At 34.9% G+C, this 27955-nt stretch overlaps 1 protein-coding gene across 4 annotated transcripts in view; it reads right to left on the bottom strand.

The window, feature by feature from the left end:
• Nucleotides 1–27955, bottom strand: part of CACNB4 (calcium voltage-gated channel auxiliary subunit beta 4) — a 339488-nt gene that overhangs the window by 51283 nt on the left and 260250 nt on the right. For all 4 annotated transcript variants that reach the window (XM_051986404.1, XM_051986401.1, XM_051986402.1 and 1 more), the window contains 4 exons: nt 14298–14417; nt 12471–12593; nt 2171–2301; nt 442–518 (listed from right to left, as the gene is read on the bottom strand). In XM_051986404.1, the coding sequence (XP_051842364.1) occupies nt 442–518; nt 2171–2301; nt 12471–12593; nt 14298–14417 (451 nt within the window). The remainder of the gene's footprint in view (nt 1–441; nt 519–2170; nt 2302–12470; nt 12594–14297; nt 14418–27955) is intronic.

Below are 27955 nucleotides of genomic sequence, written 5' to 3'. Positions count from 1 at the left end.
CCTTAAGCAATGACAGCTATTTTTAAGTTTTCATTTTGAGACTTGGTTAAGAGTATTTCCTCTTTAAAAAATCCACAACTTTCCATTTCTTTCTTCTAGAAATTCTTCTATTTAAAAAAACCTCTAAGTCTTTTGAGCTTGGAATTAGATGAAGGACCTATTTCTGATAATCTTAGATGTATTAAGAGGTCCTACCTCTGGGCTGTCAATAAGACAGTCATAGTTATTTTACAGTTGTGGCATTCTGTTCTTTTTTAATATTATTGGTAAGTTAAGTTAAAAAAAAAGAAAAAGAGTATCATAATTACATAATAAAAAGAAAACATCAGAAAAAAATCAGACCTTCTAAAACTTTTCTGAATTAGTTAAAAAGCACTTTCATTTATTTTGAAATTTCAAGAAAAGAATAATTTCTAATAGGTGTTCAAATAATACCCCTACCAGTTGATGTGGGTGTTGCTCGAAATGTTCCTGACACCATTTCTCCAAGACTTGAAGAAGAATTTCCACCTGATTTCCTAGGATAAAATCAAAGAAGTATATGTAACACAATTCTCAAGACAGAGCCAGAATTCATCCTAATGAATTCAACAAATCAAATCCTGTGCAATCAAACCTCAATTATGTTTCCAAATTTATTTTTTTTATTAGAATAATGGAATTCTGGGGAAAGAAACAAATTTATTTATAATCAATAGACTTTTAGCTAACCTTTGAAAATAATTTTTTTAATGTAGTGGGATTATCATTTAATAGTGTTTATGAAGCTTTTATTACCTATATACACAGGTGATAGTAGGATACAAAGATAAATAGGGCATGGTTCCTTCTTTCAGAAAATTTTGGAGTTATGGAAGTATTTAATTTATCATTGTTTACCTTCATTTCATTTTTGGTTTCTGTGAGAATACTTAGGAGTAATAAACCATCTTATAAGTATACATTTTAATGTATATGCTTGCTTAGTTAAGGTTTAGCATTTCCATTCAGTGTGCCAAAACATAGGCCAAAATAAAAATGCCTTACTCTCTCAATGAAAACCACAAAAGTCATACTTTCAATGTGACCTCAGTGCTTAGCACTAGACATGCAATGATTAGGCATACATTTAAAAGTTTGTTTACCTAAAATGAATTTCTAAGAGTACTTCCATGTACACCCAGTAAAATATTATTTTGCCCAATCCCAGAAAATATATCTTCCTACTTCTTCTCCTTCACCATAAAAAAGGTTTAGAAAATATTACCAAAGACAATCATGGTGCATACTAGAAAGAATAATCAAAGTAGCAATGGAAGAAAGCATTTTATTTCTCATTCTGACTTTTCTATATTTCTTGTTGCTAATCAAGTTACTATTAAAGCAATAACATGGGATTCCAAACAGTTTAAAGAAGGCTCCAACAGAGGAAGGAGATGGAGGAAATAGGTAGAGAAAGGAGTGATATTGATTCTATTTTAAGGTATTCAAAAATAGTGACACATACAATGCTTCAGTGATTGTAGGAACTTAACACAGACAGGTCTATTAATACTTTTTGCTTTTCTGTGAAGGTTTTAAACATTTGTCTCACAAATAAGAGTACTCTTTCTCCTCTGGTCTTTTTTTAAAGTTTGGTTTCACAAAGTTAACTAAATTCTTAATTTTCTTAGCCAGACATTTCAGAAAAACTTTGAGTGGACAAATAGTGCCCTTACATTATTTGGCTATCCATTACTTTTGGTGGTCTGCCTATTTGTCCAGCCATTTAAAGGTGACTAGAAAAAAATTATAACATTTGGCCAATGTGGTTTATTATAGGCTATTTAAATGGATAAATAGGCAAGTAAGGCTTTACCACCTAACAAAATAATCTGATGAAGCTTTTGACACCATGTATGATTTTTTTTTTTTTGTGATCATGCAAATATAGACTTAGTCACAAAATTTCAAATATCTCCAATGGAATTATAAGACTATAATTAGCACATAGTTGGGAAGAGTGCTAAGGACTTGAGATGTTTGGATCCCTTTCAGGTAAGGTTTCACAAAGCAAGTCTTGCATATCAGGTGAATTTTGGTTTTTTAAAAAAAAATACTGTGCATTTTAAAATTAGAACTTGAATAAAAAAAAAATTACCTGATTTTCCTTTGGCATAAGACAATTTGAATAAGGGAGACAGAACCTTACCCTCCATGAAAACGTCCTCTTTTCTGCTCTTGCTGGATTCGGATATTCTCCAGTCTAAGTGGACTTGGAATGAAGCCAATTTCACAGCCCTCTTTAACCAGCCGTCCTATCCACCAATCATTGTTATATTTCTGTAATGCAGAAATAAAACTAATATCTATCAAAGTAGTGGTATCCAAACCACCTAACTACCAATGACTGATAATTACACATATGTCCTTAGCACTTTTAACCTCATGCTCTCCCACCAGAAATCTTAAACATCAACAGATTATATACAGTGCCCAAGTGTAAGATATAAGGCTCAGGCTAGATGCATGAATCTTATAGTTCCCTGGTCCATGCCATTTCCAGTTCCTATGGAATAAAGTTTGGATACAGGATAAAAACACAGCAAAGCTATTAGAATTGGAAAGAATGTATAATCACATCTAAGATGTTCCAATATTCCCTCATTACTCAAGAAATTATAGGGGAAATGATATGTTACTTATTATGTGCAATCTTGGTAAGAGGCATACTCTTTGAAATGTGGAATTACAAATTGAGATTCATTTTTATGCTTTAAAGAAAGCAAATATATGGTGGTAGTGTAAGGTTGCCATAAAGATACATGGCCATGTATTTTTATGGATATAGCAACCTTAGAACTGACCTGATGACTAACTACATCTCTGGTTTTCCATTCTATATCAAGTTCCATAACATGTAAACCCAGGAATCAAGCAAACTTAAAAGCCTTATACAATCCAGAGTAAGGTTATGTGGATGACCTTATTGAATGAATAAAGCAAGAGCTGACTTGTAATGTTAGACTCCCTGAGCTATTACCAATTATTCTGTGTCTCTGCTTCTTTGGCAAAGGGCTTCCTTAGAACCATTTCTGGAAAATAGATATTAATACTGTTGTCTCCAGAGTCTCCTGGGAAAAGGTCAAAACTTTTCTTGGCTATCTATTTCAGCATTAGATTTTCTTAGGCTCTCTTATTCCAAAAGTATGCTTATATTCTGAAAAGGTGCCATTTATGTAGAGAATCTAGTTTATCTCAGAGGAATGTGATAAAAACATCTAAGTGGTTAAAAAAAAAGTTAAAGATGCTACTGAGAAAAAAAGGGAGAGATCTCTATCATGCTTTTCTAAATATAGGCCTTATTTCCCCCCCTCCCCCTCATATCAGGATTCTATAAAACCTGGCTGTGGTCTATAATTGGCATTAGTTTATAGATAAGGAATCTCAGGCCTCTGGCTCTCCTTCCTAATTTCACAATTCAACAATCTGTTCATTCTGACCCCTAAGTACTCAATGCAAATCTTTTCTTCCAAGATTTTGCTTGTAATATTGTAAAGCTAATTGAGGACTATGTCCAGGGCAATATAAACAGCATATGACAAAGATCAGACTTAAAGTCATACAATTAAAGTTTGACTTCTGTGCTACCTTTCTATCCACTATGCCTCATTTCCTCTCTTCCCTTTAATAAGACACATTTTATATTTGATCAGGAGTCTTAAGACAAGTTCTTTGGTCTATAGTATAGTCTTCCATTCTTCGAAAATTATCTATCTGGTTCCATGTTTTACATGAGCATTCAGACATTATAAAATTACTAAGCAATCAAATCTACCAAATCTTTTAGGACTCATTAGTAAAACTGGTATTGGTAGCTTTAATTTATTAAAGACAACTTGCAATCTTTCTGTTTATCTTGGGTATCATCTTCCTTTTAATCATTTCTGTTCAGAAAGGTGTTGGCACAAAGTAGATAAGAGACTCAGACTTAAAATCATGTAAACCTAATTTCCTCTAAATTTAACATTCACTAGTTCTGAAACCCTGGACAGATCATCTATTTTCTCTTAGACTCAGTTCTTCATCTGTAAGATGGAGATAATAAGATAATAATAGGGTCATTATAATGCTTGAATGAAATAATATCTATAAAGTGCTTTACAGATTTTAAGGTGCTAGATGAATGTTAGCCATCATTGTCTTTACTCTGTCCTTTCCAATTCAAAGGTTATTTCCTATGAGAAACAAAATAAGCATATATAGTATATAATAGTATAAACTAAAAATTAATACCCATTATAGTCAACAATCAGGTTTTATAGAAACCTGATTTGATTATAGAATGTATAATCATATAGACTAGGTCACAAATGAGACAGATACATAATATGGAAATTTAGTTTGGTATTCATCAAAGAACAATAGCAAAGGTATATTACATAATGAATATTTATTAAAATTCCACTGTATACATGGTGCTAAATTAGGCAGGTGTGCAATGTTAAATGAACATTAAACTGGGGTTAGGAAATCTAAGTTCATTTCTTAACTTAGGCTCTGCCTTGATAGATAACTCTGGACACTCTAGCTCTAATTTACTCTCAGCAACTGCCTTTGCATTGGAAGGGAACTAACTATGTTTATTTTAAATTAACAAGGAAGGGGTCCATTCCAGAAATTTTTGCTTGGACAGCTAGATTTTAAGCTGACTATTGTCGTAAGGACAAAAGTGATTATGACTCATATTCTCCCAGGGCTACAACTATTTCCTGTGAGTAAGTTAGTTCAGCAAAGCAGTAATTTAGTAAATGGTACCTTGGTACTCCTAAAGGGGCACTGGTATCCTGGAAAACTATGCAATTCCCCCAAATGCTCGATTCAGTTTTGAAGAATAGTTCAAATACTGGGAGCATCAGACTTTAACATGTGTCATCCTTTGACACATATTAGTGTCCCTATTAGTAGTACTTTGGATGGCAAACATTGAATGGTCTTCAGAGAGATGGATGAGAGGAATAGAACGCTTTTGTGAACAATGTCTTGCTATTTCTGCTGATATTCTGTAGCACAAACAAGCTTTCTCATAAGCTCACCTTAGTTCTATTCCAAGCCCCTAGACTTTGAGTTCCTTAAAGGGATCAATACTCTTTTTCTAAAGAGATTTTTTTTTTCTAAATCTAGTGTTTCAAGATTTGAAAACAAGTGGCCATAATCCCCATGAGATTACCTAGCTCAATATCAGCCATCTACAGTCAAAGAGAAAAAAACAAGAACATTGATCTCAACTATAAAAAAAAAAAATGAAAAAAAAAACCAAACCTAATAACTTGCTTTAAATATTATTGTTATTATTGTTGTTTGTCCTTTGTTCTACAAGAGGACCATGACATCAGGAAGGTGGTACCATGATATGCAAGTGAATTAGATTATCAGACTCAAATAGAAAGCGGTAAGGAAGAAGCCCTAAATAGTACATATGGCTTCCTGGGGAGGAGGACACATATTGACTTAGCCATATATTAATGCCACATATGAGCTATTGTATTTTTATTTATTTTGTCAAATATTTCACAACTACATTTTAATCTGGTTCTGGCAGACTTGGGGAGATTTGGCCATTAGACATTACTTTGGACATCTCTATCTTCAAGGATATCGATAAGACAGTAGAATCCAATAAAAAGCAATAAAGAAAAGGATAATCTAACTGTAATCCTAATACACTAGAAGATAACTAGATATTGGGCATATTTAATCTAGTCTGCTATCTGCTTACGCTTTATGGGAGAGTTCACCCAATTTACATTTATGGTTAAAACTACTAATTCTGTATTTCCTGACATCTTATTAACCCCAAATCATACTTTTCTCTTTTCTTTTCCCCTTTCCCTCCTCCTCAATATTTTACTAATGAGCACTACTTGCCTCAAGCAGTTCTCCCCCTTTACAGACCCTCCCTCTTTCTTATTCCTTTCCCCTGCTATTTCTGTTTTCCCTTCTATTTAGCCTAACCCTTCCCTTTTCCCCTTTCCCTTCATGCTTTTCTATAATTGAGAGAAATTTTTAGGTGAAACCAAATATGTCTAATATTCTTTTTTTGAGCCAAATCTGATGAGAGTAAGATTCACTATTGGGCATATTTAAAGAGGTTAGGTAATAAGGCCTGGACACTTTTGGGTTGGGAATGCCTTATTAGGAGATGGTGGACTCTCTGACATACCTTTGGTTGTATAGCTAGGAGTGAACTGAACAATGAAGGTGAAGGCAGTTGATCTCTTTTATGGGTTCCCAAACATGGTCAAATTAGAGAATTTTAAGAATGACTAGGGCACAGGTGATAATGGTTTGAACTTGAAAGCCAATAAAACTGGAGTTCTAATGCCTCCTCTGATACTACCAAACTGTTGTGTAATTGTTTACAAGTAATATTACCTCCAAGCCATTTCCTCATTTACAAAACAGGATTGAAGATAGTTGCTGTACCTACCTGTACCTACGAGATTCTTGTGATAATTAAATATAATAATGTATGTAAATGTTAGTCTTTCAAGATAGGACCCCAAAGGAGGAAGCTTTGTTTTAATTTTAGCAACGCTTTTTAAATGCTTTGAGGGATTGAAAATAGAATGGGTGTATATCTGGAAGCAGAAATTTCCAGTTGAATTCTGATGGATGGAGATAGAAAAGATAGGGAAAGTAACACAGGAAAGGGGACAAAAGGGCTGGGATGAAGGAATAGGATATAAAGAAAATCTGTACATCACTTGTTGCTAAGAAAACAACCTCCCCTGACCATCATGATCTCTTCTCACTTCTCCCTGACTTTTAACCTCTGTCCTTCAGAGCATTAAGTCAACAGTGAAATCGCATAAAACAGGCACTGGGGCCTAGGACTGATGACATTAGTGTAGCAAAAAGAGCCTGAATTAAATGTCAGAAAGTCTTAAAGTTGGAGGGTCCAGCAAAAGCTGGTGCCCTGTGCCCCTTCTATATATCTTCTTATTAACCCCCTTTCCTCCACCCCTTTCCAATTTCTCACTTTTCCATTTGAATCCCCCTTAATTAGTATAGTGCCTGGCTCTCAATACAATTTTTTCCTTATTCAAAAAAAAAAAAAAAGGAGATGGTGTAAGGTAAGACTACTTTTATTATTTGGTTAATGGAGCATGTTATTGACTAAAGGTCTCTACTAATTAGAAGTAGCCCTCAGTTGTTCTACAAAGCATTATTAAGGTAATATTTTCTGAATGGGAGATATACTGTGCACCAGCTCATTCAGGTGCCAAATTCTGATGGGGGAATAGAAGATATAAAGTTTTAGCATTTTTTTAAATTTAAAGATGGAAAAGTTAGGTATAATTCTAGTGATATAGACAAATTAAGCACTTCTAGAGAAAAAGTGATAGGGCAAAGTACAAATTTGAATGTGGATTCATAGAAATACAAGCATTTCTTAAAGATACAATAATACTTTCTTTTAATGATGATATTAGAGACAAGTAATAATAACATGAACATTATGGCAAGCAGACTTGCTATTTTCCTTTCCGCATATTCATGGGATATTTGAATATTTATTGATTTTATTATTCTATATTTATTGAATATCTATTTTGTTCTATACTTATTGTAATGCATTTTAGCCCATCACTTAGCTATTATTCTCCTTTCAGAATTTGGATTACTTACTTAAGTGTGTTTATAGAACTTCCATCATCCTCAATCTTCTATAGTCCCTATCTCCAACCACAAAATTAAATAAATACATAAATAATTTTTTACAAAAATTATATAAAGAAACTAGATTTGTATAAAAGATATAAAACATGATATTTTTGCAAAAAAATAAAGACAGTGGCTGAGTGCAATGTTTGGGCTAGCGTTCTGAAGGACCTCAAAATCAGCCTGAATCCTTAGTCTTAGTGGAGGAGTGAAGGAGCAGGACAGCCACCACAAAGCTGGTCAAAGATGGAATGAATTATTTCCAGTTCTTCTCAGCCTTTATATACCTTAGTACAATTACATCATTACAGCATACTGAATATGTATGAACTAGAGAACCATTATCTCATCAATTCCACTGAGTTAACACCTTGTTTCAAGTATACTTCTCCAGAGTTCTGGCCCTCTACAGCTGAGGATTCTCCCCAACACTTTCACTCAGGGGATTAAAAAATTGATCAAAATCAATACTTTTGATTAGATTTACTAACTTTATTCTAAAATTGTTTGAAATCTCCCAAGGCAAGTAGAGGTCATTATGTTGTTGAGACCAGTCTATTATGTGTCAGGCACTGTGCTTAAGCAATAGAGAAACAAAGAAAGGCAAACAGTTCCTATTCTCAAGAATCTCCTAAATTATAAGAGGGGATATAACATGCAAACAAGACATATGCAGCATACACTGAGGATAGTGTCAAAGAGAAAGCAATGAGATTAAGGAGAATTAGGAAAGGTTTCTTGCAGAAAGTGGAACTTTGTGTGAGACTTAAAGGAAGTCCGGAAAGCCATGAGACAGAGATGAAGAGAGACCACTTTCTAGTCACTAGAAAGCCAGTGAAAATGTTCAATTGAGAAATGGGATGTCATGAATGAGGAACAGCACTAAGACCAATGTCACTATGAATATAAAGGGAAGCAAAGTATGACAAGATTGAAAAAGTAAGAAAGGGGGACCCTCAAGAGGGGAAAAAAGTACAGAGTATTTGGGGTGAGCTGGAGCAGGAAGAAGTTGAGAACCAAAAGGATACAGAGCCATCTGAGAAGACCAACCTTGTATAAATCTTGTGGTTTGGGAAATTGTTACTAAACCACTGACATAGCTTTAATTGCAAAGATCTATCTCAAGGGTTGTAAAAATGTAATAACACATTGTTTGTAAAGGTACACAATTATAGCCTACTTCACAATCCATATCTGTATTTACAGTAACAATCAGCCTACAACTGTGGTTAAGTGTCATTAACCAAAGAGAAGTGCAACTCCCATATGGGTATGTTCTATGAAATTAACTGAGAAAGCAACTGGGAAAGTCACTGGGGGATTTTCTTTTCATGCCTTATGATCATGCAGGCTGCAAAATGATAACAATAACAACAACCACAACTTGCAAACACATAGCATTTAAGGGTTTATAAAGCACTCAAAATAGCTATACAGGGCAAGCAGTGCAGGTATTATTTATCCCCATTTTACAGATGAGGATGTAGCAGCTTAGAAAGGTTAGGTAACTTGCTGAGAATTACTATACTTTTAAGAGTCAGAGCTAAGTCTGAAATCTAGGTCTTTTTGACCCCAGTGTTCTTTCCCCTACATCATACTTCCTAAGTCTAAATGCAGATATATCTGAAGATACTTAGCCGTTTGTCTATATAGCACAAGACATTATCCTGTTGTCACAGTTTTGATGATTTGGTATCATTTATATATGTTGTGCCACAGTTCCCTTTTATTGTCCTGACTCAGTTTCCCTAATTGTCCTGACTCAATTTGCCTAATTGGTTCTGCCTCAGTTTCCTTAATTGTTCTGCCTCAATCCCCTTAGTTGCAACACCTCCCTCCAGTTCATTAAAATTGATATACAATTCCGATGGACATGGCTCTCTTCAACAATGAGATGAACCAAATCAGTTCCATTTGTTCAATAACGAAGAGAACCAGCTACACCCAACAAAAGAACATGAGAAATGAGTGTGAACCACAACATAGCATTTCCATGCCTTCTATTTTTGTCTGCTTGCATTTTTGATTTCCTTCTCAGGTTATTTTTTCTTATTTCTAAGTCTGGTTTTTCTTGTGCAGCAAAATAACTGTGTGGATATGTATGTATATATTGTGTTTAACATATACTTTAACATATTTAACATGTATGGGACAGATACCCTAGTCTGCCATCTAGGGGAAAGAGTGGGGGGAAGAAGGGAAAAAGTTGGAATAGAAGGTTTTGCAAGGATCAAAGCTGAAAAATTATCCATGCATATATCTTGTAAATAAAAAGCTACAATATATATATATTTTTAAAGACTGATATCATTCAGGGCTACTTACTCTAAGATTATAAATTGTCAATGTGTAAACTGAAGATAAGGGGGAGTCCAGGCCTCTTGGCTCTGAGCTGGACACCTCCTTAACTCCCAGTTTGTTAGAATTTATGGTACTACCTCCTATCCTGTCATTGTTCTTATTGATCCCATCTCATCAGAGGGGTGCCTCCCCACACCCTGTCAGAACCGGATTGATAGCCCGTTCCCACTCTCAGTGCTCTAACTCTGCCCCTGCTCTACCCTCTGGTAGCTTGGAGCCATGTATGTATATATACTTCATGGAGAAGCACATATTAGCTGCTGGATAATTTGGATATCAACCTTGAGGACAGCATGCCCCCAGCACAATCTCTCCCTTTCAAATAAATTATTAAAAATTCTCTAATCTCTATCTTGCCTCAGTTTCTCCAACTTTACACATACATGCAGTCTTGAAATGACTTAGGGTTTTTTTTGACCATTAAACAATTCGACATATCCAGTTTGTGTCAAACATGGAATTTGAATCCAGGTCTTTTTGACTCTAAGGTAGGATTATAATCCATGACATTACACTGTTCTCACATACATTACAAATAGTACTAATATTCTGATCTGGAATATAATAGTAAATATTTAACAACCATTTCTGCAGAAAAGAATAATGAACACATATTATACTTCAAACTGCATTTTTAATCAGTTTCTAAAATCTAGACAACCAGCAAAATGAACAATCAAGTCCTGATATGTAGGATTTACCAATTTCTGAAGGGTAAATGTTCACACTGAAAATTTAACAATCGGCTCTTGTCAGCCAATATGAGCTGGCTCTGGTACAATACATAATTTAAAAACATGAATTCTTAAGATATATTAATAAAATTGTTGGAAAATTCCAATAGTTCACAAAAAGTAAACTGACAGGTAACCATACAAAGTGGATGGGAAAATATTGGGATCCATAAATGTTTTCAGTTTAGGTCATGACATGAAAACTTTCATATTTAAAAAAAGATAAATGAGGGAAAAAACATCTTTTGACTTTGATAAATGAAAGCAGGTCAATACATTTAAATTTTGTTTTACTGTGGCATACTTGCCAATATTGTTTTATCTTACGTTTCTCCTTCCCAGAAACAATTCTGCATGCATTTTGTCTCCTTGACCTCCTTTCTCCAAACTTTTATAGTAAGCCTTACGATTATAAAAAAATATTTTTATTACCCAGTTTTATTTCATTCTCTGTTTCTCAGACAACAGTTATCCTTTTTACATTGTTAGGGCTAGAAGTGCAATGCTCCTGCCATCTGGAAAATCTTTGTAAAATTTTTTTGTCCCTCCCTTTGTATCAGAGAAAAAGTCTGAATTTTTCATTATCTTTACTGGGGTGTTTACAATACCTTTTTTTTTTTTTTTGAACAAAATATCATATCTACATTTTGGGTCAAATACCTCCTATTTTTTCACAACCTGGATGTCATTTTTAATCATAATTAGTTTTTAAAAATTGTCATAGAATTTACTTCCTTAAAAGCATACAATACCTTTTTAAAATAAAATTTGAGTTAAATATTTGTTCATAGGTTCTTTATCATCTGCCAGTCTTTATGTTTCATCTATGCTTTTGTAAAAATATTCCCATTTAAATGAATATAAACTGCTTGCATTTTTGTTTTTCTTCCTGGGTTATTTATACCTTCTGAATTCAATTCTCCCTGTGCAACAAGAAAACTGTTCGGTTCTGCACACATATATTGTATCTAGGATATACTGCAACCCATTCAACATGTAAAGGACTCTTGCCATCTAGGGGAAGGGGTGGAGGGAGGGAGGGGAAAAATCGGAACAGAAGTGAATGCAAAGGATAATGCTGTAAAAAATTACCCTGGCATGCATTCTATCAATAAAAAGTTATTTTAAAAAATTAAAAAAAAATCCCATTTAATTTCTTATGCCAAACTATGATATATTGAAACCATGATGGAGAAAGTTGTAATATGGATGGGATGACTGTATTTTCTTCTCTTTCTCAACTTTAGTACCTTCCTTTGTCACACTCATTGGCTGAGTTCTAAATTCCAAACCCCAGAGAGTCCACAATAAAATTTCAGCCAACTTACTTTCTTTAGGAGAGAGGGCTCACCATGAAGTTAATTTACTAGTGGACTGACATTTGGTTGAGTTTGATTCCTACAGCCAGTAAAGTGCCATTCAACCACACTGCTAAATTACCAGATGATAATCTGTTTTCCCTCATGCTTTTAAGAAAGAACAGCAAACTTACTTAAACTTTTTAATAATAAGATCTCTATCATTTCATGATGCTAAATTTTATAAAGGTTAATTTAGCCTTAAGTTATCCCAGAAAATAATAATTTGCCATGTTGGAAGTAATCAGGTTTCCCTCTAAGATTAGTCTGTTTCAGATCTCACTTTCAGGTTCAGGCTTTGGGTAGAAAAGAGAATAAGGTGTTTTATATTTACCTCTTTTATGTGCAGAAAGTCCTTGGCATCAAAGGAGATGGCAGTGCTTGGAACAGGGACATCTTCATCTAGAGCTCCACAATAACTCACATTCGTTTTCACTGCAAATGCTACAGGTTTTGACTGGGAACAGAAATGTGAAAAAAGGGAGGGAGAGAATTACTGTAAATTGAAACTTTTCAAATTTAAATTATCTTCTGTGATCTGGCTGGATATGTGTGTAAATCAACACCCAGAGAGAAATCCCCAAAGCAGTTTGTATTCTCATTCATTCTGGAAAGTCAGGGAATCTGGGGAGTTTACAATGAAAATGAAAAAGGAAATATGAAATAAATCTCAAAAACGCTGAGGAATCAGAGCAAGGGATGTGAAAGTCTAAAGAATTCCCCGAGGATCCTTGAATCTGTATAAAGTTATTGACAGGTTCTGTCCCAAAAAAGAAATACAAGCTCTGAAAGACCAAGAAGCTCTGATCAATGCAAAGACCACTTTAATTTCAGAAGACCAATTATAAAGCTTGGCTATTCCAAGATCATTACTCCAGAATTCCCTCATATAAATAAGCCATTTTGTGCAACCTCCTTCATTTATTTGGGCAGCCATAATTAAAACAAATCAGATGTTGAAAGAAACTTTCAAAAGCCATATCACAAACAGAAAGTAGTCCTCAAAGGACCTAAGGTATTATGCTAGCACCTATGATTGCCAGGAAACAATGCTGCTGGATATCAGCTGTCATACAAGAATTGCATGCACTCACTATCTCCTCCCTCAGGTAGGTGTTAAACACCTACAACTTCACATTTCTTTGGCTGATGAAATAGATGTGCTTACCACATTTACCTAATTCTCCCCCAAAGCCCTTTCCATCAGATATTTTACTTCTAAAGTTAGGAGACAGGAGAAATCCTATAGGTAAATAGCTCCTGGCTACTACTATAAATAGAAGTGAGCCTCAGGAGCTCTTTCCTCTGAGATACAGAAAGGTCTGACATTTAACAATATTCTATAACTCTTATATTTCCTGTATCTGCACCTCCTCCCTATTCATGACTATACCAGTTTCAGGTCTTTACTTATATCTGTGAGAAACTGATGTTTCTCATATATATATGGGCTGAGATGGAAAAAGGAAGTAAAATCAAAAACTCGAAGAAGAAAATAGAGAAACTAAGAGGATCACAGAGCTATTGCCACAATGTTTAGTCCAATGAAGAGTGAAGGAATAAAGGAAGAAATCCGCTTCTAATTATCCCTAAAAGCTTTGCATTTCTCAGTGTGTTTGAAGACCAGGAAGAACAAGCTTGATCCTGGCTGAAAGAGGAGGGTAACCAGTTTGCAAGTGATTGATAACTCCATAAAGAAAGCACATAGAGGAGGGTCAGCTAGATGGTGCAGTAGATAGAGCATCAGCCCTGAAGTCAGGAGTTCCTAAATTCAAATCTGACCTCAGACACTTAACACTTCCTAGCTATGGTACCCTGGGCAAATCACTTAATCCCAACTGCCTCAGCAAAATAATAATAATAATAATAATAACAAATAAACAAACAAAAAGGAAAAATATAAGTAATTAAAGAGAGCACATAGGGTTGTGTATAAAGGGGAAAAGGGTTGCTACTTCAAGAAGAATTATTACCAAGGATGTTATTCATCTCTTTGCTGGGGGGAGGGGAAGGGTAATCCTAGAGGCCTATAATCAAAGACTTCATTTAAATGCCAACAAGATGTTGACCATAAGAAACTTGGAAGGTTTGGACAAGGCATTCATAGCCAGATCCTCACTAAGCACAAGCTCATGTCTGAATAAAAGAGAAAAAAATTCACCTTTGCCCTTTCAAGTTGAATAGCTGCTTGTTGTTCTCTTTCTTGACGAATTGCTTCTCTATCCTCTTCCAACGATACATCTGAATCAGATGGTCTACTTGTATAGGAATCCGCTGAACCCTGCAAAGAAAAACATTCAGCAAAACAAGACAATGAGAAGAATATTAAATTTTCAGATTCATAAGAGAATCCAAGGGTATGTTCTTTTCATTTGCATAAAAACCAGTGCAGAGAATATGTATTTTATTGTGGATATAAATTTAGAATGTAGACTTTAGCAAGGCATCTGGGAAACTTTAAAAGGTAGCAATGTTGCAAGGGAAAATATTTTGACTAGACTAAATGCTAGGAAATATACTGCAAGGGAAAATTATGCAATTTTGAATCTCAACATTTCTTTATTTTCTGATGTCTTTACATTGAGCAAGCATTTATCTGTGGAATTTGCACCTCACCCCCGTTCTTTCATATGTATGTATATGTGAAATAATTACTCTGGGAAAAGAGATCAGCTTATTATGAGGTAAATTCTAAGGGAAGGACTTAGGTTAATGATCACATATTACTCAAAAGTTCACAACAGAACAAAGCTGGTTAGCATGTATTCATTCTGTGGCTTTGCTAGTTTATATTTCAACATTTTATTCCATACAAAATTTGTCACTCAACCTGCGCCCAGTTTTGACAAGGCAATTGCAAAGCAGACAAACGTGTTTGGAACTGGGAGCAAGAATATGCGGAGTCATACTCAGAAAGGGGTCAACTTCACTGAGCAGGAGTGAAATCACACCCTAAGTGAGCTGAATTAGCAAGCCTAGAAGCAACTGCTGCTACTTAGGTGGTTGCAAAATAAGAAGAGATGATATACCAGACAGTCAAGTGTGTTTGTGGGGAGAGGAGGAGATATCTGAAAGTCTAGCTTTCTTATTCCTAAAATGTTTTTTATGACTATCTCATTTTAAAGAATGGCAAAGCTGAAACTTATAGAAAGTTATGAAATATGTAGATATAATACATGTGCATATAAATGCAGGTGTAGTATTTTAGACATAAACATATATATTCACTAAATTGAAATTCTTTGAGTAGCTTTGAAATTTTCCACTAAATATCAATGGTAGGAAATGCCCAGTGTTCATACTCTTCACAGGCAGAAAAAGATCATTTCCCTCAAGAAACAATCCAGCTCCCTTGGGATTGCTGTCTTAAAAAAAAAAAAAAAAGGCAGGAATGATGCTTAAGTAATGGCAAGCCAGGTGACAGCTTTCACTCTTCCTCTGGGTAAAGTTAAAACCTACTACCATAAAACTTTTCTCATGAATTGCTGTTGAGTCATTTCTGTTATGACCGACTCTTCATGACCCCAATTGTGGTTGTTAGTTTTTTATTTTTTTTCCTTTAGCGTTTTTGTTTTTTTTTTTTGGGGGGGGGGCAAAGATAATGGAATGATGTTCTTTCTTCAGCTCATTTTACAGATGAGGAAACTGAGACAAACAGAGTTAAATAATTTGTATAAGGTCACACAGCTAGTAAGTGTTTGAGATTGAATTGAAATTCAGGTCCTCCTGTTTCCAGGTGCAGCACTCTATTTACTCACCACCTAGCTATTCCTTTTCATGAGTATCACCAAATATTTTAATTTACTTAGACAGAATCTGACACCTTAATTCCATGTTAGAGATGTAGTGTATTAATTGATCACTGAATCACATAGAGCTGAAATGAATCCTAGAGGTTATGAAGTCCAACTCCCTGATTTTACAGAAGAGAAAACAGAGTTTAAATGATTTGCCTAGGGTCACACAGTAATATCTGAAACAGGATTTGAACCTGGATCTTCCTGATTATAATTGTGTCCAGTGCACTATCCACTTATGCTACACTATTTTTGATCATTTGTATTATTTATATTATGGTATTATTATTTTTCTGATGCCTCATTAAAGTGAAAGAGGACCCTAGATTTTATTTTATTTTATTTTATTTTTTGCTGAGGCAATTGGGGTTAAGTGACTTGCCCAGGGTCACACAGCTAGAAAGTATTAAGTCTCTGAGGCCAGATTTGAATTCAGGTTCTCCTGACTTCAGGCCTAGTGCTCTATCCACTGCATCAACTATCTGCCCCAGGGACCCTAGATTCTTAAAACTTATGCTAGCAGATGACAAGTTCTGGCAGCACTAGATTCAGAGTCAGAAGACTTCAAATCTAATTATTGCCTAACTTTGCCATTATCTTATACTAGGAAAATCCCAGTCTCTCAGGGTCTCAGTTTCGCATCTATAAAATGAAATGGCTGAATTAGCTGACCTCTGAGGCTTCTTACCTATTCCTAGGGCAGAGTAAGCATGTAATAAATGTTTGTTTACTGATCCACACCTAGCTAAATTCAGAGAGATTTATCACTAGAAAGTAGTCTATTGGATGGTGATTATTATTTTTTTTTTATAGAATATAACGAATGCAGGAGGTGCATCAATTGACAAAATCAGGGATCCTGGAGACTTGTGAAATATAAGCATAGAAAACATGTCCTATGTCAAAGCAAATTCAGATGATAATAGGAATGCTTGCCAATTCATGTACATCATGTAGTAAAATCTCTCCCCCATTTAGATAGTAAGTTGTTCAAGGACAGACAATTTCACTTTTCTTCACATCTTGAGCAATATCTGGTACATTTTAGTCAGTCAGCTACTTTTACTCAAGGGGTACTACATTCCAGACCCTGTGCTAAGTTTTAGAGAGACAACATGAAAACCATTCTGTACAAACAAGATATATATGGGATTAGGATGGGTGGTCTCAGATAGATAGCACTAAGAATAAGTGGGACATAGATAGACTTCTTGTAATAGATGACATTTTAGCTGGGAAGTGAAGGAAGCCAGTAATGAGAAAAGGTAAAGACTAGAGTGGTGAGCATTGCAGGTGGGGGGACAGACTGAGTTGGAAGATGGAGTTTTGTGTAGGAGGATCAGTGAGGAGACCAGTGTCATTGGAACACAGAATATGTGGAGAAAGTGAGGTGTAAAAAGACTGGAAAGGTGGAAGGGGGCCAGAATATGAAAGGCTTTAACATCCAAATAAAGGATTTTATATCTTATTTTGGAGACAACAGGGAGACCCTGGGGTTGACTGAATAGGGGTTGATCTGGTCAGATTTGTCTCTCAAAGAAATCAATTTGACAATTGAGAGGAGTATAGATTGAAGGGGAAAATGACTTTTGACAAGGAAACCAATCAGTAAGCTAAGTGAAGGTAATAAGGACCTGCACCAAGAAATGTTACAGTAGAAACAAGACATGGCAAATTGATTGTATATGGGGTGTGAGAAAGTAAGGAGTCAAGGATAATCTAAGGAGAATGGTTAGGGATGGACATTTAGAAGTGAGTCATTTGTATAAAGATGGTAATTGAAACAATGGGAGTTAATAACATTAACAAATGAAATGGTATATATAGAGAAAAGGACCCAGGACAAAGTCTTGGACATATAACAATATTTATTGATTTACTGATTGACATTTTTTTAAATGTTATTTAAAGAATCTATGTTTATTTATACATATATTGTATTTAATTTATACTTTAACATGTTTAACATGTGTTAGTCAATCTGCCATCTGGGGGAGGAGATGAGGGGAAGGAGGGGAAAAGTTGGAACAAAAGGTTTTGCAATTGTAAATGCTGAAAAATTACCCATGCATATATCTTGTAAATAAAAAGCTATAATTAAAAAATGAAAAAAAAGAATCTATATTTAGATTATGTTCACCAAATTAAACTTGTTCACCAAATGTTTTAAAGCAAATATATGTGTGTATATACCCCCCCACACACACATATTTTAAAAATCTGATCCACAAAACAGATATGGTTAAAGGGCGTAGTTCACATTTTAAAAATGGTGGTTTGTTTTAGCAAACTTTTCAAGAACACACCTATTGCATAAAGTTAGGAATACTTGTATATAGTCCATTTAAGATGGAAAGGTAAGAAAAATAAAAGGATTCTTAAGTATATTTAAGAATGTCCTATGAGTTCATAGTCTTCCTTCAAACATATGGCGTGCTTTAATCAGAATATGAGGCATTCAGAAAACCTGTTTCAATCAAATAGATATGGCTATATTATGGATTTTAAAACAATCATACAGCAGTAAGTTGAAAGGGATGCTGCTGCCTCTTTTTGGAGAGCATGCATCAATAAAGGCTAATGTCTGCAGTTCAAAGGAAAGTGGGCTGCTCCCAAAATCAATTAGTCAAAAGCCTAGAACATCCAACCTGCTATTGATACTGAGATTTGGCTAATTTCCCAAACTGTCTTCCAACTTCTCAAATTATGGCATGCAACCTTCTCTAGAAAAATAACTCAAAGAATATTAACTTAAAAAATAAGAACAGTGATGTAAAATCTCTTAAATTATTTTAATTATGCTATAGATTCTTCTGCCAACTTTGAAGAATCAGAGATTTCTGTTGATATACTCATTTCTAAGAACCACCTCTAAAGAAGAACAAAACAAGTAAGGTCACAGCTATATGATAATAAAGTGTGAAACTGATGGATCTTTGCTCCCCTTTGAGAGTATGGAAGGAGTTAGTGGAGCAACTTTGAGGCCAGTCAATTCAACAAATAATTTCGAAGGACCAGCTATGTGTCTAACACGTTACATTTCATTTAAACCATAGTTACTGCCTTTGTGTCTTTTTATTTGTGGTGCCTAGTATGATGTCTAACTTGTTTTCCAAAATAGTTTCTACCAGTAGTCTGAGTGGTAAAGTTGTTACAAAGAATGAAACAATCTAGAAAGGGTAGAAATTCAGCAAACAAATAAGAGAAAGAGGAAACATTTTAGGCATAGGGAATGGTGTAAGCAAAAGCACCAAGGCAAGAAAATAAAAAGGTGAAGGAGGAAGAAAGACTGGAAGATTAAAGATAACGCCAATGTTTCAAGTATGGGAAATAGGGTAAATGGTGGGGACCCCAAGAAATGGTGGCAATGGGAATCAAAATGAAGGGAACAGATTTAAGAGACATTGCAGAAACAGAATTAATGGGATTTGGTGAAAGATTGGATATGGGAGTGAAAGAAGAGAGGATAAATTAGCATTAAAGATAACATTACAATTACAAATATAGGAGATGGGGCAAAGGTAAGAACCCTGAGAGAATTAGTGAAGTCTGCAGGAAGAGTAATTTTAGGGGAAAGAGAATGAATTTAGTTTAGATGTTAAGATTTGAGAGTGTAATAGAACACTCATAGATTTGTAAGTAAATCATTACTGGTTAGGGAAAGTAAGCAACATAATGCAAAGTGAAGTCTGAAAAAAAAAAGAGATAAGATGAGAACTGGGCAGATTCACTTTTTTATGTGGTGCAGCATTATTCAGTACTGCTTAGTGCTACACCAGCATATAAATTTTATATTATTCATTGCTATATGGTTGTGTGGACAAGAAGCTAAAATTAATACTAAATTGATGGCTTTTCAAATAATCAAAATCAGCTGGCCACAAAACAATACTTCTGCTCTATATGTAGGATGAAAACAGCTGATCACTCAAAAAGTTCAAAAGAAAACAACAAGTCCCCAGAAATAAAACAGCTAAAAAGCAAGATAACCCTTTAAAATTCCTTCCAATTCTAGTATTTTAATCTTCTATTAAAAGAAGAATAAATTATTACAAATGACTCACAATACTCCATGTATTCTATGCCTGGTAGCACTGGATGCCCTCCCCCCAACCATGCAATTCTGCCCTTTGCATTCCAGCTTTTCCTTTCAGATGCAACTCAGTTGCATTATTTTGCATGTCTTTATAATTTTTAATAATAGCTTTTTATTGTCAAAATGCATGTGAGGATAGTTTTCAACATTCACCCTTGCAAAATTTTGTGTTCCAAATTTTTTTCCCTCCCTTTGAAAGCAAGTAATCCAATAAAAGTTAAACATGTATTCTGTATAAGTTTTTACCGACTGATATAGTATTGGATTTGGGTCCAAATTCATCTCCAGATATACATATATATCTCTATATATACATGTGTGGTATATAATATCTGTATACAAAAACCTACATATGTATATATACATATAAAATGTATATCTGATACATATGTACATATGTATATATCTCAAATAAAATAAAATAAAAAAGTTTGAGGCAATGATATCTAATTTCCCTTCCAACTCTATATGCATAATCCTACTCACATCACCATAAACCTCACCACTGGCCTTTGCATTATCTATAATTTTTATTTCATTATAATCAATGGAACACAGAAATAACAATAAACGCATGTTTGCATAATGCCTTAAGGTTTAAAGAACACATGCTTCACAACAAACCTATAACTTAGGTAACAAAAATATCATCCCCATTTTACAAACAGGGAAACTGAAATTCAAAGAGAATGTGTTTAATCCAAAATGATCAAGATGGTAATTGTCAGCACTGGAATTTAAACCTAGAGCTTTTAATTCCTAGTCTAGTGTTTTGTCAATTACATTGTAATGCCTTTTATAAAGTCATTGTCAGCTAATATAAGCTAAAAAAAAAAAAAGTACCAGGCTTTGGTGATCTATGATTTTGTAGCTTTGAGTACTTTCACCATTAATGCTTATTCTGTCCCCTTAATCACTTAGTAAATGGTCTTCAGGATTTGTTGTGGTTGAAAAAAGTATTATCCAGTGGTGAATCTGATGATGGAACTAACCAGGATTAGCTAAATTAGACTTCAAAGAGAAGGCATATAGTTATTGCATCATTGGGCCAAATTTAAATCCTATCCCGCTCAGGAGGACCTCCCAAATTGTGTGTAAAAAACTAAAGAGCATCTTCATGCTATAAAATAGATCAGAGTACTACTTTAATGGAGTTTCACAAATACCCAAAGAAACAAAAGACATTTCTGTAAGAATATGGCTTAAAGTATTGAGGGGGAAGGCTCTAATATCAAAAACACATTTATGATTCATGCCTTTCATGAATCACCTTAACCACAAGTCTAAGAAAGTTACAGAAAATTCCATTCTGTATCTTTTCTTACATGCTGGGGGGAGAGAGAGGAGTCGATTTTAAATTTCCATAAAGCTAAATGGATTGTATTGAACTTGCTTATAGCTTGTGATTTTGAAACTCAGTAATGATGACATGCTTTATCTCTCAGAGATATCATCTAGCAGACAGAACACTGGACCTCAAGTCACAAAGACGTGAGTTCAAAACCAGCCTCAAGCACTTACTAGCTGTGTGATTCTAGGCAAGTCACTTAATCCTGTTTGCCTGTTTTCTTATCTGTAAAATGATCTAGAGAAGGAAATGGCAAACCACTCCAGTATTTTTGCTTAGAAAACCCTAGATAGGGTTAATGGATAGAAGGTTGCTCCATTGAGCTCTCTATGAGCTCCATTGAGATTAGTATTTGCCAAAAACCTTGGTGTATGATGTAAACTTCCTAATTTACCTTTTATTTTCATCTGATTCCTCTATACTTGCTAAAATGCAATGCAATTCCTGGTATGTTTCTCATTTCATTTTTTCAGTCTTCCAAAAGAATTGCAATTAATATACAAGTACTATTTTGTTATAATTTCCTGCTTGTAATTTGGTATTATTCCTTTGTTACATGTTAGAGACACAAACAGTTCTTAGTGTCTTAGTTACTAGTTTGGTAGTTCTGTCTGCTTTGTTTTTGTTTGTTTTTGTTTTGGATCTATAACATCCAAATCTTGTACGGAAACTCTTTCTATTGATACATATGAGCAACTCCTATATAACATAGTATCTTAGACACTTAGGCAGCTAGGTGGTTCAGTGGATTGAGTGCTAGATTTTACAATCTTGGACTTAGATTCTTACTGGTTCTGTGATCCTGATTAAATCACTTAATCTCTATTTGCCTTACTTTCCTCAACTATTTGATAGAAATAATAACACTACTTACCTTGCAAGGCTGATTGGTAAAAATGATCAAATGAGATAGTGTTTTTAAAACAGCACAGTACCTGGATTATGCAGAATCTAAATAAATGCTTATTTCCTTCCCATCTCGGAGAACTCTGAGACATTTTGATTTACCCATATTCCCAAAGCTAGTTGGTATAGAGGCCAGAATTCGAGCCCAGGATCTGACTGTGAGGGCCCTATTCACTATCTCCCGCTGCCTCTTTGTTTTTTTATCCCTACTTCACAGTTTTTCCTTCTATTTCCTTCCATATTAAATTGCCTATTTGTTATAGGTTTGTTAAAGCTTCCAAATAAAGTCATTTGCTTCAGGCTGTTAAGGATCAGACTGAAAGCTAGAAAGCTTCTTTTTTCCTTACCTGAGGAAAAATAGGCAGGAAATTAGTTTTTTTGTTTCTGTTGTTTCCTTGTGCTTCATTTGAGGCTGAGACACAAATGTTCCATTCATCAAGAATCATAAAACATCAAGAATTATTCCTCAGCTCACAAGTTACTGATCTTGGCAGCTTTTCATGACTATTTTTCAAGTTTTTTTAACATTTACATTTTAGACTTTTGAAGGCTAAAGCAGATTCCACTTTCATGTGGAAAACATATGTGCATGCACACAACACACCATCTATTCCTCTCTTATCAAAAAGAAATCTCAGCATTAGGAATGATTAAACGATAACAAAGGAAAAAAAAAACTAGCTTGAAAGCACTGGATGTTATATACACATATGAAATAATCTGTACAGAGGGAATGCAAGACATGTATGACTATATATGTACATATTTCATATATATATACATGTATCTAAATACCTATTCATTAGCATACTCATCAACCTATCCAAACCATCTCTAATCTATGTATTTATATGTCTGTCTGTCTGTCTGTCTCTAAAATCCTTTTCTTCTTTCTTTGATATCTTTGGGGTAAAAGGATAGTAGTGTTTTCCCTTTCTTTTATTTGTTTGCTTGTTTGTTTTTGAGTTTGAAGCAAAGTTCCAAATTATTTTTCAAATGTCTAAACTAGGTTATAGCTCCACCAATAGAGCATTGATATATTGGCTTAAATCCTGCCATCAGATACCTTTTTCTGTATTCCCCCAAATAAAAATTAAAAAGAAAAACAAAACAAAAAAAAAGTATTGGCATTATGGTATAAATGAAAAAAACAAACAAACAAACAAACAAACAACCAACAACATTGGACTAGGATTCAAAACATAGAATTGGAGAATTGGAGAACTAAAAGGCAATCCGAAAGCTCTTTGGTCCCATACACAAAAGTAATCCTCATTAAGTATCTCTAGAAAGTGGCCATGCAGGCTCTGCCTCTCAAAACATCCTGCTCTACTTTTGTAGAGCTCAAATTATCAGACTGTGGGAGGTTTTCCTTTCTTACCTCAAGCCTAACTTTGTTTTCTTACAACTTTCAAAATTCCAGGTTTTGCCCTCTGAGACCAAAGAGAACAAGTTCAATCCCTTCCCCACAAAAGAGACCTTCGGGTACTTGAAGATATCTATTGAGTTACCCCGAATTATCTCCTCTCTGAGCTGAATGTGCTTATTCAGTTCCTTTTACCTATCTTCATTTGACATGATTGAGGTTATAATCCTGATTCTGCCTTTACCATTTGCATGATTTTAAATGGGTCACTTTTGAGCTTCCATTTCCTTGTTTGAAACTAAATATAGTCAGAGCCATCTTTTCTAACTCACATGATTCAAATAATTTAATGCATATAAAGTGCTTTTAAAACTATAAAACATGATATAAATGGACGTTATTATTAGCATCTCAATATTTTAAAAGTATACTCAAGATACAGATAAGAGAGGTGAGAAACCTATGACTTTGAGATTAATTTAGCAGTTTAAAAAGTGTATTAAATTAAATTAAGAGGTGTATTAGGTGATAAAAGAATGTTTTCCAAAACTCTGCATAGAACCTAATAAGTTTGATGTTGCTCTTTGATGCCAAAATAAAATTTTGTAGCATTCCCTTATAATCCTTGCTTTTGGGAGAAGGGGAGGCTGGTTAATCTCTTAAATTTGGGAGCTACAGTAGAGCTAAAGCCAAATGGATCTTCACACTAAATCCAATATGATGAGCTACTGATAGCTACCAGCTACCTAAGAATGGGTGAATCAACTCAGATCAGAAAATGGAGAAAGTTAAGGCTTCTATGATCAACATTGGGATCAGGTCCATGAACAGTGATTGGACTTCTAGGCTGGGCAAGATAGAGAGACCCAATATCCCCTTCCATTTCCCAGAAAGGTACACTGGGAGGTAGAGTGTCCCCTTCGCCACCAAAAAAAAAAAACGATATTGGAAGATATCAGAATGGCCCTGGAGATGTTCAAAGGTAATTGGTTCCATACCTCAGAATTTACTTTGAGGAAAAACTTTTCCTACCCCTTTCAGATACTTCATCAGTGCTCCTCTCTTTATTTCAGGTATTTTCCCTAAATATCCTTTTCCCCAAAAGATGTCATTAGTCACTCAAAGGCTACTAATACCCCAACTATCACTTTAGGAGTCCTTCCAGTAAGCAGTAGCTAATGAATGAGATCTTTCCTGATTCCAGCTTCCTCATCAAAACACAACTTTGCTTTGTATCTTTTCATCAAAGTCTTTCTTTGTAACTGGCTTTCTTTTTCTTTTTTCTTTCTTTCCTTTTTTTGCTATTGTCCAGTTGTTTACAGCCACATCTGACTTTTTGTGTCCTGATCTGGAGTTTTCTTGGTAAAGATTGGAGTGGTTTGCCACTACCTTCTCTAGCTCATTTTACAGATGAGGAAACTGAGACTGAGTTAAGTGACTTGCCTAAGGTCACACAGCTAGTAAGTGCCTGAGGCCAAATTTGAACTCCGAGAAATGAGACTTTCTGATTCTGGGTGAAGCACTTTATCCACTATGTCTCCCAGCTGCCCCAATAACTGGCTAGCAAATTCAATTAATGAGAGCTAAGGGATTAATGACTAATAATGACATACTGTGTTTTCTTTTTCAAGCAAAAGCTACATTTAAAAAGTGATTTTCAATGACAATCAAAAAAGGAATAAATTATATGGAAATTTCTGGCAGCTTGGCAAAGCTGGAGTGAGGAGAGCTTTCTGAACAAGGAGACCTTTCAAGACTTCTTAAATTGTTCTACCTACGGGCAAGGTTTTCCCTGTTTAACTCCTCCAGCAACTTCCTACTCCACAGGGGCTGATAAAAGTCTTCCTCTGTACTAGGAAGTAGGGCAGAGAGAGTTCAACTTCATTCCAAATCCTATCAAGCTCTAGAAATTATGTAGATACAGCTGTCAAATATAATGGTCTCACTGTTCACATAATCCCACACTACTCCTGTTAGCTTAATTTGCTCAACAAACTTAATGTGTCCAAGTTAAAATTGTGATCTTTTCCTCTAACATAACTTTGCCTGACTTACTCTTAACACCATTCTTTAGACCTAAGGTCCCTTCTAGATCTGAATCTAATTCTATAACATTTCTTTTCCCTTGCCTCCTACATCTAATCACCTACCATTTCCTCTTATTTCTATTTCTATCTCTTGTCTCCATTTCTTCCTCCACAGTCTATTGAGTACCACATTACTTCTTTCTTACCTGGACTCTTTCTTACCAATAAATCTCTCTGCCTCTTTTTGTGAGAGGCAGCTAGGAAGTATATTGCTCTGTATAGAGTAATGACATCAGAAGACTTGAGTTCAAATATTGCCTCTAAGACACTTACTAGCTGTTTGATCCTGGACAACTCTTAACCACTTAATCACTGTTTGCATCAGTTTCCTTGTCTGTAAAATGGGGATAACAATAGTACCCATCTTTCAGGATTATTATAAGGCTCGAATTAGCTATTAATTGTAAAGTGTTTAGCATAGTTCCTGGCACACATTAAGTACTATATAACTGTTAACTGCTATTATTATTAAGTTAATTTCATATTACTCAATGTATGTTCCAATTAAATAGGACTTGCCTTCAGCTCTTGATATTTCTTTTGTTTGCAGAGCTCTTACTGCTCTTTCAATGTCCACCTTCTGAAATCTTATCCATCTTTTAAGATCTGGGTCCAATTCTAGGTCATATATTAGATTTTTTTCCTGCTTCATCAAGCCAGAATTTATTTCCCCACTGAACCCCCAACTTCATATAGCACTTTATTTGTATATTTTTTTGTGTTAACTATGCTTCTTATTAACTACTTCAATTCAACCTTGTAAAGGGCTGAAACTCCTGAGTTCATTTACTGAGGTCAGACAACAGAGCACTTAAGGCTAACTACCAATTGGACAATACCCTATTAGCATATGCTTGGAAAATGGCCCTTCCCACTATCTGTGCTGGCTCGATAATTGGTCTATAAGGAGAAATGTAGGAGGGACTAGGGAGTGGAATAAGACTGGGTGGGAGAGGAAGAAGAAAGGTCTCAGAGATTCTGCTTCCATCCAATTCACTCCTACCTCTAAAGATCAAGAATAAAGACCAAGGACTTTTGCTTATCCTGACTCTGGCTGATTCTAAGGTATCCAGGGTGCTAATGCGGTCATCACACAACCTTACATTTATTGATGTGATATGAAAGACATTATTAAACATCTACTATGTGTCAGGAATTGTGCTAAGGACTTGGGATACAAATAAAGACAGTTCCTATCCTTAAGCAGTTTACAATCTAATGAGAATAGACAATACATAAAAGAAAGCTTAAATGTTGGGAGTTGTATCAGAGGGGACTCAAAGAGCCATATTGAAGAAGATGGTAGAAGTCTAAAGTAGCAAATGAAGACTTGGTTGGGATTCAGGGCCATCTAAAAAGAAAGTCTATAATAAGAGGAGTTTTTTGCTCTGCTTTCCATCCTTCCAATCAAGGCAACTGAGTGTAATGATGAGGTATGGAGTGGTAAAACTGAATTAACCTCCCTGATAATGAGTTTCCTGGTGATAAGTTTATCTGGTGACTAAATATATCCTGAGACACTACTATGTGCAAGGTAATACATTAGAAATTTTTAAAAAATAAAATGATACATTTCCTGCCCTCAACTATTTTACAATAAATGTAAAAGGATAATTTAACAGGTATGCAAACACAAGGCAGGATATAAGGAATATAAAAAGTGAAGCCTGGACTACTATGAGAAGTTTGAAACGTGAAGGACTGTGTTCTGTGCAAGAAGGGAGAAGGGGGAAGCAGAAGATCAAGGAAGTCATCACAAACTAAATGGCACTACAGGTAGTCTTGCAAAAAGAATTTTAACTAATTAATACTGAGCAATAAGAAAAGTACATTTCAGCACCAGGAGGAGCTTAGTTCAAATCTAGTCTCAGACACTTAACACTTTCTTGGGCAAGTCATTTAACCCCAATTGCCTCAACAACAAAAAAATTGCACTTCAAATATTCAGGAAGATAGGAATAAAACTATAAAGATGGGAGAAGGCAGAACAAGAAAAGAAGAGAGAAAGTAGTTCTTGGTGTTTGGAATGGTTGTGAGATGGTTGAGAAAGGTAGTTTGGAATCAGATCAGGTAGTACACGAAATTTGGAAGTAAAGAGTTTAGACTTTATTGGGATACAATAGAGAGTCACAAAAAGGTTTTGATCAGGAATGATATGATCAAAATGAAACTCAGAATCATTATTCATGTAGTGGTGTAAGACTAGAGAAGATGAGTAC

Source organism: Antechinus flavipes, chromosome 3 (assembly GCF_016432865.1).
Source record: "Antechinus flavipes isolate AdamAnt ecotype Samford, QLD, Australia chromosome 3, AdamAnt_v2, whole genome shotgun sequence".
In the NCBI taxonomy this organism is placed as follows: domain Eukaryota; kingdom Metazoa; phylum Chordata; class Mammalia; order Dasyuromorphia; family Dasyuridae; genus Antechinus; species Antechinus flavipes.
The sequence above is the reverse complement of the archived record's forward strand: the minus strand, read 5'-3'. Positions and strand labels throughout refer to the sequence as shown.